Below are 13,014 nucleotides of genomic sequence, written 5' to 3' on the forward strand. Positions count from 1 at the left end.
TCAGTTGGCCCAACCATTCTGAATCAATTTAATTTAATTATCTCATTGTGTGTTTCACAGCCAACTCTTCCTTGGTTCTAAGACTAAGAATTATACTTATCTGTGATGTCTTTGGCTATGGTTTTGCTTTGCTTTTATTTTTTCTGTTAATTTTATCCTGCCTGCTTACATTTTGTAAAACTCTTGCAAAATGTCTTTTTAGATGATATCCTTTTTTGTTATCTAGTATTATGGTTTCATTTCTTCTTTTTTAACTTTTCACAAGGTTATATTCTTAGAAATGGTTGAAGAAATACGTATGTTCATAGAGCAAAATTGAAAAATTCATTTTCTTCTCTTCCCCTACAACTTTAACTTCCTTCACTAGAAGTAACCTCTATTAATAATTTACATGTTATTTTTAACATAAATATGATTATCACTCATTAGCTTACTTTGTTGACTTAATCATGTCTTGATCATTTTTCCATCTTATGAATTTATTAAATTTTTCCAGATGTATAAAATTCCTCTTTTTACTAATGAATTAATAATATCTTGTTCTTTTAATTTGCATTTCTTGATTAGAAATTACATTGAGCATTTTTAAATATATTTTCTGATGGTTTGTATTTCAGATTTTGTGAAATGCTTGACTTTTTTCTACCCTTTGCCCATGTCTTTAGTTGTTTCTTAATGATACCTAGACATTGTATTCTTATATTTGCCATGAAAAAATGTATTTCATTAATATTTTCTTATAGAGTACCTCTGATTTTGCCCTCCACCCCCGAGGTCTTACTATTTATTTAGGTAAATTTGCTATTTGGTAAATAGGTAAATTTGTTGAATTTTTTTCCCCCTTTATGGATTCTCCATTTTGTGTTTTACTTAGGTGGGACTGTTGTTAGTTTTATCCTCAATTATTTTACAGTTTTTATGCTATTATTGTATTTTTAGTATCTGTCTTCTGTCACTCAGTGGGTTCTTGGTAGGGAAGGGAATTAGATAGGTGTGCTCAATTTGCCATCTTCCAAAGGAATTCGGATAGATATTTAATTATTTCATGTTCTAGGGTTTGTCTCCTAGATTAATTTAATAATTTACTATTAAGTTTCACAAGCATGCAGTGACTCATTAGATATGCTTCCATTTTATGCATTAAAACTATTCTAAGTTGAATTATTAGCAAGTAGAATGTAGGCTCTATTGAGGTTTAAATATGCTAGCATAACTTAAAAATTCTTTTAAAATTTTATCCCTCAAAATCTTTGTGATTAATAATTCTTGTACATTTGTGTACTTCCAATTGGATATTTAAAACTTTTATTTTTAACAAATAGCAAACCTAAGATAATGCACACACACATACCCTTAAAGTTTTAATTTTAACCAAAAACAAACCTAAGACACATGCACACACATGCATACATGCATGCAGAATGGGGGTGTGGAAGGACAGAATATGACAAGACTGATAATTTTAAGGATTTTGAATGAGGCATTTTGATATTCTTTCTAAAAGAATGTACAAGTTTCCCCTCTTCTACCTTGAAGATTATAATTGATAAGAAAAAATTTTATAATTCCTAATACTAAGGATGAGGTAAATAAATTATCTTTGGAAGTGTAGTCATGTATTTGCCAATGATGCTTTAAAAAACAAGTCAATAAAATGATGAAAATTAAGGAATAGTGAAAAGACTTGAAGTATGATCCTAGATCACATTTCAAATAATTTGTCCTGTTACATTGTACAAGTCACTTGACTTGTTTTCACATTGTGAAATGAAGTGCTTATGCTAAGTTACTTCAGATACAAATTGTACAAAGCTTTGGCATCTATGTGCAGGTATCATAGGCAAATGGAATCTGTGAATGCATTCACTGGTACTGTGTTACAGAGAATCCATAAAGGGAAAAAAATAAATCTTTTTTCAGAGTTTGTTTATTAATTAAGGTTTTGTTTATTTATGAGAGACACAGAGAGAGGCAGGGACACAGGCAGAGGAAGAAGCAGGATCCATGCAGGGAGCCCAATGCGGGACTTGATCCTGGGACCCCAGGATCATGCCCTGAGCTGAAGGCAGACGCTCAACCACTAAGCCACCCAGGTGTCCCTAAGAGCTTATTTTTAAGTAATCTCTACATCCAACATGGGGCTCGAATTTACAACTCCGAGATAAGGGTTGTGTGCTCTACTGACAGAGCCAACCAAGCACCCCAACTTTGAATAATTTTAAATGTAAACAGAACACCAAATTTATGGAGGACCATTTCTTCAGTTATAGGATATCCATAGCTGTTTAAACTAAAGAAATAAAGTAAAGCCCACCTTCTGCCCACTAATAACTTTGAAACCCATAGAATATATAAATGAAAAAAAAAACCATGGAGAGTATATATAAACATTTCGATCCTGAATCTCTGGTGCCAGTAACTTTATAAAATAAGGATTTTATTATTATAAACTCAGAGCAGAACTCTTTAGCTGTGGTTGCTTCTTAAGCTTATATAAAGAGGCTTAAAAATATCTGAATTAGTTGAGAATGTATGTAGCTCAGTGGTTCTTAGCCGTTTGAAGTATTTGGAAAAACACGCAAAAATAAGATGAACATAATGTACATCCCATTAAAAAAATATTTATACACACTCATATATTCTTACAGTCTTTTGGTAAGAAATATAGACTGATATCTGACAGTGATATTTAGCTACAAGATTTGCCATGTGTGTCTAAAGGATGGACTAATGTGGATTCTCCACTTAATGAAAATATCTCTAAGATTTGCTGTTATTTATATACTTACAGATAAATTCAAAGCAAATTAATTTCATAAAAGTACAGCTACTTCAAAATTTGTGATTTAGCATATAAGGGATTCCATAATTATATCATTACACATTGAACCCTGGACCCAAGATGATAAGTGAGCTTCAGTTATATTGCCTGGACGTTGTAAATGTACTTCTTTTTTCTAGAATATCTATTGTCAAGAAGGTGGGAGGTTCCTGGCTGGCTCAGTAGAGCATATGACTCTTGATCTCAGAGTTGTGAGTTTGAACCCATGTTGGGCATAGAAATTGCTTAAAATAAAATCTTAAAAAAAAAAAAAAAACGGGTGAAAAAATTAAGTAGAGCATAATTTATTGACATGTTACTTATCTTTCACTGGCTACTACTGTCAATAGGAAATTCTTTTGGATTATTATCCAAGTGATAAATGTTTTAAGTGAAAGGTAAGTGGTAACCATATCTTGGGAGAAAAGGAAAATAAAGTACTGCCATTTTATATAGACTTACTGTATTACTAGGCTTGTATTTTAGAGATGTCCTAGGACAATTTGCCTTAACTTTTATAGCAGAGAAAGTTGGGATGGTAAGTGATTTGCCCAAAATCACCTACTTAATAGCAAAGTAAGATTTAGAATTCAGGTATTCCAACTTTCAGACCTCCTTCCTCCCCACCCACCATTATATTCTTCTGCTCTTAATTCATTATCAGGCAGTGACTCCTAGTTTGAAAAACAAGTTACTGTTTTTCAAAAAGTTATGTTTTAAAATCTTTTGAACAGACTACAGATTTCCCCTAGGATCAGAGAGTACAGATTTAGAATTTTAGATTAAAGACTGCTAAGCATGAAAATGAACTTTTTGAAACTGAACAACTTAGCTCTTCACTTAATTTGTTTTTGTCTCAAATTGCCAATACTTCTATAAAGCATTATTCCTTTATGCAAAGGGCTATATTCCTTTTTTTTTTTTTAAGGCTGTTTGGAGATATTTGTCGCTTTGGGGGAGATATGTAAAATCTTCTTTGGTATCAAATAATTAAAATTTCAACCTTTTTTTTTTTACAAGTTCTATTTGTAGGCACAAATATAATTTATTGATTCATTTTTCCATATTAATTATGATATAGGGAGTAGTTTTTTAATTATTAGGATGTAGGAGGATCAGTCAGGGTCAGTAAATTGTTATTACAAAACCAGTGGAGTAGAATTGTTTATTACCTTCCCTAAACATTGTATGATGAGAATTTTCCATATGTCAGTAAGTTTTTTCTTGTATAAGACTAGCAGAGCTAACATTTGGGGGATCATGACTTAAAACATGTTAGAGATTTAAAAGATAAATAAATTGGAGATATAAATGTTTAAAGATGGAGATGTCAAAGTTTAAATGACAAGCTGGACTTAATGTCCAAAGCCAGGGTAATTGAGGGCTGTAAATTTATGTCTAGATTCAAGGTTTTAGCATCAGTTATAGAAGTTTTATAACAAATGCATTTTTAAAAATTATAGTGTACTAACTTTATTAATTAAAATCCTCTTGATGAAAACTTATTTCATCTTAGAAAATGGCCTTAGGCATTCTCCTTTAATTTATTGATTTAGAACAAAGTGTTTGAAAAAGCATATGAAAAGATTTAGGATAATTGCAGTGCACATGGTGTCCAGCTTGCCAATGATATTTTTCCTTTTTTGTAGTTTATAAAAAGCAAAGTATTTTAAACAACTCCTAGAATGGAATTTTACTTTTTCATTAATAAACAGTGCTTTACTCAGGGGTTCTAACATCAGCTTTCATTTTGTATTGTAGAAGGTTCCCTGTGGTATAAAGTGTTGGGAAAAATAATAATAAATATAATTAGGAAAAGAGATCATGGAACTCCGTATGGTGGTATAAATCTTCCAGTGCTTCCATGTTCTACTAAATTGGAATGAAAAATACATTAAAATTTATATTAAATTATATCTGTTTTCAAAGTTGAGGAATCAGGGGAAAAGAGGATGGGATAGAGATTATGGAATGTGTTTGGGACTCCATGGTGGGAGGTGGGATCAAAGTAGCCTTTTAATCACAAATAGAAAGGAAATTTTGACCAGGGCATTTAGGTTACATGGTTCTTTCCCCTTTTTTGTTTGTTACAGGCAAAGGGGAAGATAGTGATGTACTCAGTATAAATGCAGATGCTTATGACAGCGACATAGAAGGCCCATGCAACGAAGAAGCTGCTGCTCCTGAGGTCCCAGAAAATACAGTCCAAAGTGAAGCTGGTCAGATAGATGACCTGGAGAAAGACATTGAGAAAAGTGTGAATGAGATTCTGGGACTGGCAGAGTCTAGCCCAAAGGAACCCAAAGCAGCCACCCTGACTGTTCCTCCACCAGAAGATGTTCAGCCTTCCGCACAGCAGCTGGAGCTGCTAGAACTTGAGATGAGGGCGAGAGCTATTAAAGCCCTAATGAAAGCTGGTGATATAAAAAAGCCAGCCTAGTTATTTGACTTGAATCTGAATTCTAGGTGTGTTTGAGCAAAGTCACATCATATAATTTTGTATATGAAGTTTATTTTGGGTCTTATGTGATATTTCTCATGTAATCCTTATTAGATAAACTCATCTTAACCCTAAAATACCTGTGGTTTTTTTGGTTGTTGTTACTTTTATATATATGTTACTGCTTTATGAACATGGCAAATATCATTGGATAACCTGGATACTTTGTTAGTTGAGCATTTAGCTATATCTGCAAATTAATATCTGAAAAGCCATTAGCAAAGAGTCACTGTAATTTTTTTCCTTCATTTTTAAATGTTTTGGCATCCAGCCTAAAAGCTTAAGAAAGATTGACCAAGCATGTTGCTCCTAAGGCTACCTATATTTTGTGGTAGAATATTAAATTATTGCTCCTAGATTTGTTAACAATTTAAGAAATTTAGTCATGCTTATATTCACTTCTAAAATAAGTCTGTCTTAAGGACCCCTTCTGTGGGTGTGGATTTACTAGTAAAAACTGATAACATTTTTTGTGGTAAGGCTTAGAGGTCTGAAATGGCTGAGAAAAACGTTTTTTATAAAGGAAAAAAAAAGGACTTAATTTAAGGCCATTTTTAAAAATGTAGAAGTAATCGCCCTACTTTAATTCTAGCAGACAAGCCATTCTAACAGGTATTTGATATTATTGGACACTTCGTTCAAGTTCTTTTCTTCAGTAAAAAGGGAACATATTTTAATTTACATTCCAAGCTATCAGGAAAATAATACTTTATTGTACAGGCTTTTATTTCATGTTTTGCTTGAAGATCTGATGTGCTATAATTCCATGAATTAAAAATAATAAAGACTGTCATTCTGGATCTGAAGACTTTTGATACATTTCCAAAAGCAAAATTAATTTCAGGAAGCTTTGATAAGTCAATGTTATAATTAATCTAATTTTGTATAGTTTTTGTAAATAAATTAACATCTTGCACAGTAATGGATGATTTTTGCCCCATCACTAATTGTAGTTGTTTGATACTGAAATAAATTTAGGTAGAGACTCTTAAAATAAAGTAATTTTTTTCCTAAAATATAAATCTGAAACCACCTTTTTTATACTTGCTAACAAATATAGTATATTTTATTTGTAAACCATGCTCTGCTAATGTATGAAAATTTTCCTCATACATAAAACTTGCTAGGATTGTGTTTTATGAGCTGGCTTAATTATATATAACTTTTAGAGTTTCTTGTGGAAATAGAAAGTGCTTATGAAACATTAGAGTTGCAAAGTTACAAATTTATTTTTTTGTTTCTGAACCTGCCTTTAAATAATCCTATCTTTTTTTTTTTTTCTTTTTTTTCCTGGAACCTTCCTAATGTAGCACAGGCCTATATCATTTGAAGTACTTCTCTTAGGCTGATAAATGCAGGTATGATTTGAATAATGAATTCTCATAGTTACTGCTTCAGGATGAAAAAGCATTGATTATGGCAAAATAATTTTTTATTCCAACCAAAAGTTAAAATAATAACAAAGTAGTATGGAACAAACTATTGCTGCTTACTAATTATAAAATGCAGTGGGTGGTATTTGTGTGATTAAATATACAGTAGTAAACAAGGATCTGAGTGCTTTGTAGCTGCCCAGTTACCACTTTCATGAAGCATTGTGTCTGCTCTGTTCAGTTGCAGAATGGTCTAGAGGCCATTTGACTAGAGTAGTATGTGTGATGTAGAATGAGCTGAACAAATTAGAAGCCACTTAGTTTCCTATCTTGGAAAATCAGCTCTTCCTTTTACTCTTTTTTTTTTTTTCAATATTGAAAGACACAAGAGCTTTTTGAAAAATGAATAGCTTTAGAGAATAGGAATATGTTTATTTTAGGAAAGCCTAATAGGAAAATACTATATATTGATCTAATGCCACTTAAATCAACAGCTTACAGGTGTTTATTAGATACCTCTGAGGTGTTTAGTCTTATTGAGAATCTCAAACTCAGGAATGTTATAGTATAGATTTTAGCACAGAATAGACTAATCATGACGATTTTGGTGCTACTAATTTTTATGCTCCTCCCTTTTGCCAAGGTAAGGAGAATTTTTATGTAATGTGTAATTAGTAAATTAGAAGAGCAAAAAATATTTTGACAGCCTTATTTTTTATCCAAATTGAAGTTCCTCCTGATATTTGATGAGGAACTTGACCCAAACTTGAATGATAGGTAGTAACTGATAATAATGGGTCCTCTGCATTAGCTTTGGGCCACTTTTTGATATTCCTGCTAATTCACACACTCAGATATATCTTAAAAACCTATTACACCAAGTATCCAGTGTAACATACTATTTATCAAAAATCTACTGAATCCCTCCCCTAATCCTTTTGTTGAATCAGTTCTTTTAAACTATCAGGCACTGTATTTTTTCCTTATGAAATTGTTGCCAAAACCCACTTTCAGCAAATTATAGATTCTAGAGCATGACTAGCTATTTGGGGTGTTCTGAATCATTTGAACAGTAATACAAATTGCAGGAAAATACACATTTCAAGGTACGTAAAGAAGGAATGAACCCACAGCTTAGGCCAAATAAAGTTGACAGCCTAAAAATTTCAAAAATTCTCAGTTCCTTCCATTCCATCCTATGAGAAGTAGGAAAAGAGTTTAGTTACAGATATTTTTCCTTTATTGTACTTGTTTAATGCTTAAGTAAAACACCAATGTGCTTTAACTTAAAACTTAGGTTTTTACATGTTTTGTGGTGAGGGGCAAGTTATTTTTTTTTTTAAGATTTTATTTATTTATTCATGAGGGACACAGAGAGAGGCAGAGACATAGAGGGAGAAGTAGGCTCCCTGGGGGAGCCTGATGTGGGACTTGATCCCAGGACCTGGGGATCATGCCCTGAGCCAAAGGCAGATGCTCAACCACTGAGCCACCCAGGTGCCCCTATTTGCTTGTTTTAATGTTACTCTTTTCCCTATCAAATGCCTTTCTTGAACATTTCCAGTCAATGAAACAAGGCATAATGACATATGTAGCCTGGCTATGTGATACCTTTGTTGGATCTACAATCACCTCTCTCTATATATTTTCTTTCAAGTAGACTCCGTTTTTAAAACAAAAAAAGTACTAATGAATATGTAACTAGGAACACAAATATATTTGTTTCATAATCATTATTTAAAAATGCATTGTGATGAAATGAAAAGCATGTGAGAGTTAAGAGCAGAGGGTCTGATTCTGCACAAACCATCTGTGTAACCCTGGACAAGTAACTGTAAAATGAGGGAAATAAATTGTTAGCCAATATAGAAGATTTCTTTCGCTATAATACTCTGTGATTTTACTACAGAACACTATACAATTTGGTAAGCTTATTTCTTACCTCTTCCCTTCCCCTTTCCCCTGATTCAAAAATGAAGTAGTCTGTTTAATCATTTTTTTGTACTCCAGTGTTGCTGGATATGAACTACAATCCAGTTTTTGAGTTTTTGAGTTTTGCCTGTTAGAGTCTTTATTGTCAGGATCATTTGGTAAGTATACTGTATAGAATTATTTGCATTAGCCCATAAATGTAACTTATCTTTCATTTATTGTTTTATTTAATTTCATGATAATAAGTAGATAATTTTAAGTTAATAAAGTTTTCCCCCAAGACTTAAAGTGAAAAACAGAACTCTCCTCTGTTCCTTTTATTTTTTAAAGATTTTATGTATTCATGAGAGACACAAAAAGAGAGGCAGAGACACAGGCAGAGAGAGGAGAAGCAGGCTCCTTGCAAGGAGTCCGATGTGGGACTTGATCCCAGGAATCCAGGATCAAGCCCTGAGCCAAAGGCAGGTGTTCAATGGCTGAGCCACACAGGCGTCTCTTTCCCTATTCTTTTTATACCTGCTCTTGCTAAAGAGATAACCACTTTCAAATCTTTTAGTGATTTTTCTATTTATCTCTGTAATATGACTTATCTCTATAACATGATTCTAAGTAACATGATTATTAGGCTATTTCTTGATATTTCACTTTTAGGCTTTATTGATCTATTTTGGAAGATGAAGATGAAGATGTATTCCTTTTACCTCTTCCCTAAACACATAGCTTCCTTCTCCATCATCCCAGTACAGTGCAATCACATCACAGTTTTGGATAACATTCAATATTTATACTATTTTGACTATGTAAATACTATTCACAACTGGGTTGTGTGGTATCTGTAATTACATTTTTTTGGGGGGGTGTCCAATTCCTGTTTTAAGTTTTTTGGAGTTAATAACGTAATTGCTTTACTGTTTCATTTGCTCAGTGTTCTGTGTAGCACACATTAACTTAGACCCTAACTGTCCTCCAGGAATATAAGTCTCTTCTTAGTGGGTTCAAAGACATCATGTAATCTAAATTTTTTTTCCCCTCTAAAGACATTGTCTCCTGGAAATCTCTGCTATAATAATCTGGGTTGGTTGCTCTTCACCTCTCTCATGTTGAGTATTCCAGTTTCCTGAATCTTCTGTCTTAAATGAGTTTATTCCCTCATTTTGGTGATGTACCTCTTCCAACAGCTTCCTGTGAAAGAATACATGAACAATAAATTGTTTTGATTCATTGGTATAATTCTGCATGGCTCAGTTCTATCCATTCACTCAACTGGAAGATTACGTATGTTGATGTCTAGGCCTGGAATCATCCCGAACTTTACAGCATTACTCCTCCCTTCCAGCTTCCACTGAAGCTGTTGAGAAGTCATTTGTCTTTTTGATTCTTCATACTCTCCTCTGTTTATTTCTTTTCAGAAGCTTCAGGATTCTTATTCCCAGTATTCTGAAATTTCTTGATGCTGTGTCAGAGAATGGATTCTTTTTCATCCATTTGAGTCAATCACTGGTGAACTTTTGTAATGGGGAAATTCAATGTTATTCGGTTCTGGGAAATATTTAGATATCACTTCTTGGATAACTTCTTTCCCTATATTTTTTTTCTAATCTCTATTTTTGGAACTCCTTTTTTTAAGATACTGGTACCTAGCCTGATTATTTCATTTTTTATTTCTTATTTTGTGTTTTTCATCTTTTTCTTCTACTTTCTCATATATTGTCTCAGTATTCTCTTCCAGTTTCTCCACTTATTTTTTTAAAAGATTCTATCATATTTTATCTCAAAGATCCTGTTTTTTATTCTCTGAGTATTCCCCTTTATTTAAAGATTTATTTATTTATTTATTTGTTTGTTTGTTTGTTTATTTGTTTATTTATTTATTTATGAGAGACCTAGAGAAAGAGGCAGAGACAGGAAGAGGGAGAAGCAGGCTCCCCACAAAGAGCCTGATGCAGGACTCGATCCTGGAACCCCACCCGGATCATGCCCTGAGCTGAAGTCAGATGCTCAACTGCTGAGCCACCCAGGCATCCCTAAATATTCCATTTTAAAACTAGCATTCTGCTCTTGTGTCTGTAGGGCAGTGACTCCACCCTTATGTCCAGGTGATGACCCTGTACGTATCCTACAAGCAGAGCTCAAACCTTTGACCAGCCTACGTCTTGGTGTAACAACCTGCAAGCCTCCTAGGAACATGGCCAGACAGGTAGTCTTGTGAAGAGTCTCACAAGAACATTTTATTTGGGCAGCCAGAGTGGCTCAGCGGTTTAGCACCTGCCTTCAGCCCAGGGTGTGATCCTGGAGACCTGGGATCGAGTCCCATGCTGGGCTCCCTGCATGGAGCCTGCTTCTGTCTCTCTCTCTCTCTCTCTCTCTCTCTCATGAATAAATAAATAAAATCTTAAAAAAAAAAAACACATTTTTTTTTTTGCCTTTCTGAAAGACAGGAAGGCTCCCTGTCTTGCAGGAGGATGTCCTTAAGCAGTTTTCCCATCCTCCTCCCTGGTTTCTATCCTCCTCCCTGAAATCTGAGACTTGAGACTTGTTACCATGCCCCACTTAGGGCACAGCTGCGTGCTATAAAATTGTTTAGCTTCAGCATAGTATTAGCTCCTCAGGAATAGGGTGTCCCATCAATCCTCTTCCATCTCGTCCCTTTTACTTCGGTGTCTCCCCACACAAGGGCCATGAGGACTTGGCACCTTTGACTACTGTTTTCTCACTGTTTATGTAATAACGTACCTGAATCTAAAAAGAGCTTATTGTTTTCCTTAAATTGGCTAAATTGGCCAGGCCTTGCTTGGCTCTTGGGCGCTGGCCCTTGGAGGTAAAATGTAACATTTTACCTCTCTGAGGATGTTAATTTTAGTGATTGTTTTCAAGTTTCCTTCTGCCTGTTGTCTTCTATTTTCTTCAATTTAATGTTTTTCATTTGTTCTCTAACGTTTTCATAGATTTCCTTAAATCTTTGGTAGTATTTGGCTGATTCATATATTAGAGTAAGACCCTAAAAAGTTGATGGGAAGTTCTGTTTATGAATGAGGCTCTTTAATGGGTGTAATTCACATTTCTCTGTTGACTAAGGATATCCACAGTTCACTCTCAATACTTTTTACTTAGGGCAGCCGGGGTAGCTCAGCAGTTTAGTGCCACCTTCAGCCCAGGACGTGATCCTGGAGACCCGGGATCGAGTCCCACGTCAGGCTCCCTGCATGGAGCCTGCTTCTCCCTCTGCCTGTGTCTCTGCATCTCTCTCTCTCTCTCTGTTTCTCATGAATAAATAAATAAAATCTAAAAAAAAAAAAAACTTTGTACTTAATCCCCCAATTTCTATAGGCTAACCCTGTTCTTAACCACTTGGTGTGCCTGAGTTTATAATATCATGCTTCAACTTTGCTCAGATCTTCTGGGAAGTTAGTGAACAAATGGTTGCCTTTAGTGAGGAGACCAACTTTCTTTTCTTTTTTTAAAGATTTATTTGCTTATTTTAGAGACAGAGCATGTGAGTGGGAGGAGGAGCAGAGGGAGAGAATTTTTTTTTTTAAAGATTTTATTTATTTATTCATGAGATCCACAGAGAGAGAGAGGCAGAGACACAGGCAGAGGGAGAAGCAGGCTCTATGCAGGGAGCCCGACCTGGGACTCGATCCCGGGTCTCCAGGGTCAGGCCCTGGGCCAAAGGCAGCGCTAAACTGCTGAGCCACCCGGGCTGCCCAGAGGGAGAGAATCTTAAAGCAAATTCCCCACGGAGTGTGGAGCCTGATGGTGAAGCTCAAATCCTTGACCCATGAGATCATGACCTGGGCAGAAACCAAGTCAGATGCCGAACTGACAGACTCCTGGACACCCCAAGGATACTAACTTTTATGTTTCATCCATTGATCTCTGTCTTTGGGTCTTTGTTACTGAGCTTGTTTTCGTGTTTAGAATCAAGGGGCTTCTTAGTTTCATCATTCTATTGGCCCTTAGGTTGCAACCTTCACTGGCTAAATTGCTCATACTCATTTATTTGTATTTCAGCTTCCCAAATATTCTTGACCCATCACTGTCTTCTCTGCTACTGTGTATCTGAATAGGTTAGTGCTTTTAATTTCTTGTCATTTTACTGGACTTTCATAAAGGAGCAATAACAAATATGTTTTTAAGCAGATACTACTTGGTTTTTTAATCTTTTTATTTTTGTCAGTTGTAAATATTTTTTTTCTAAAATCCATGTTTAGATTAATGTAGAATCTTAATTACAAGTGGAAAGGTGAAAGAAAGAGAATAGACAAGAATGACAGCTGATTAGAATCAATGATAACTGGGGTGCCTGAGTGGCTCAGTTGGCTAGGTGTCTGCCTTCCACTCTGGTCATTATTTCAGGGTCCTGGAATCGAGCCCCAAGTCAGGCTCTC

General features: G+C 34.7%; 1 protein-coding gene across 1 annotated transcript in view; it reads left to right on the forward strand.

The window, feature by feature from the left end:
• CAAP1 (caspase activity and apoptosis inhibitor 1) overlaps positions 1 to 8,884 on the forward strand; it is a 49,492-nt gene extending 40,608 nt beyond the window's left edge. The window contains exon 6 of the mRNA XM_041764116.1: positions 4,915 to 8,884. Within this exon, the coding sequence (XP_041620050.1) occupies positions 4,915 to 5,261 (347 nt within the window). The 3' untranslated portion in view covers positions 5,262 to 8,884. The remainder of the gene's footprint in view (positions 1 to 4,914) is intronic.
• Positions 8,885 to 13,014: the final 4,130 nt, after the last annotated feature.

This window comes from Vulpes lagopus, chromosome 7 (genome assembly GCF_018345385.1).
Source record: "Vulpes lagopus strain Blue_001 chromosome 7, ASM1834538v1, whole genome shotgun sequence".
NCBI classification, from domain to species: Eukaryota; Metazoa; Chordata; class Mammalia; order Carnivora; family Canidae; genus Vulpes; species Vulpes lagopus.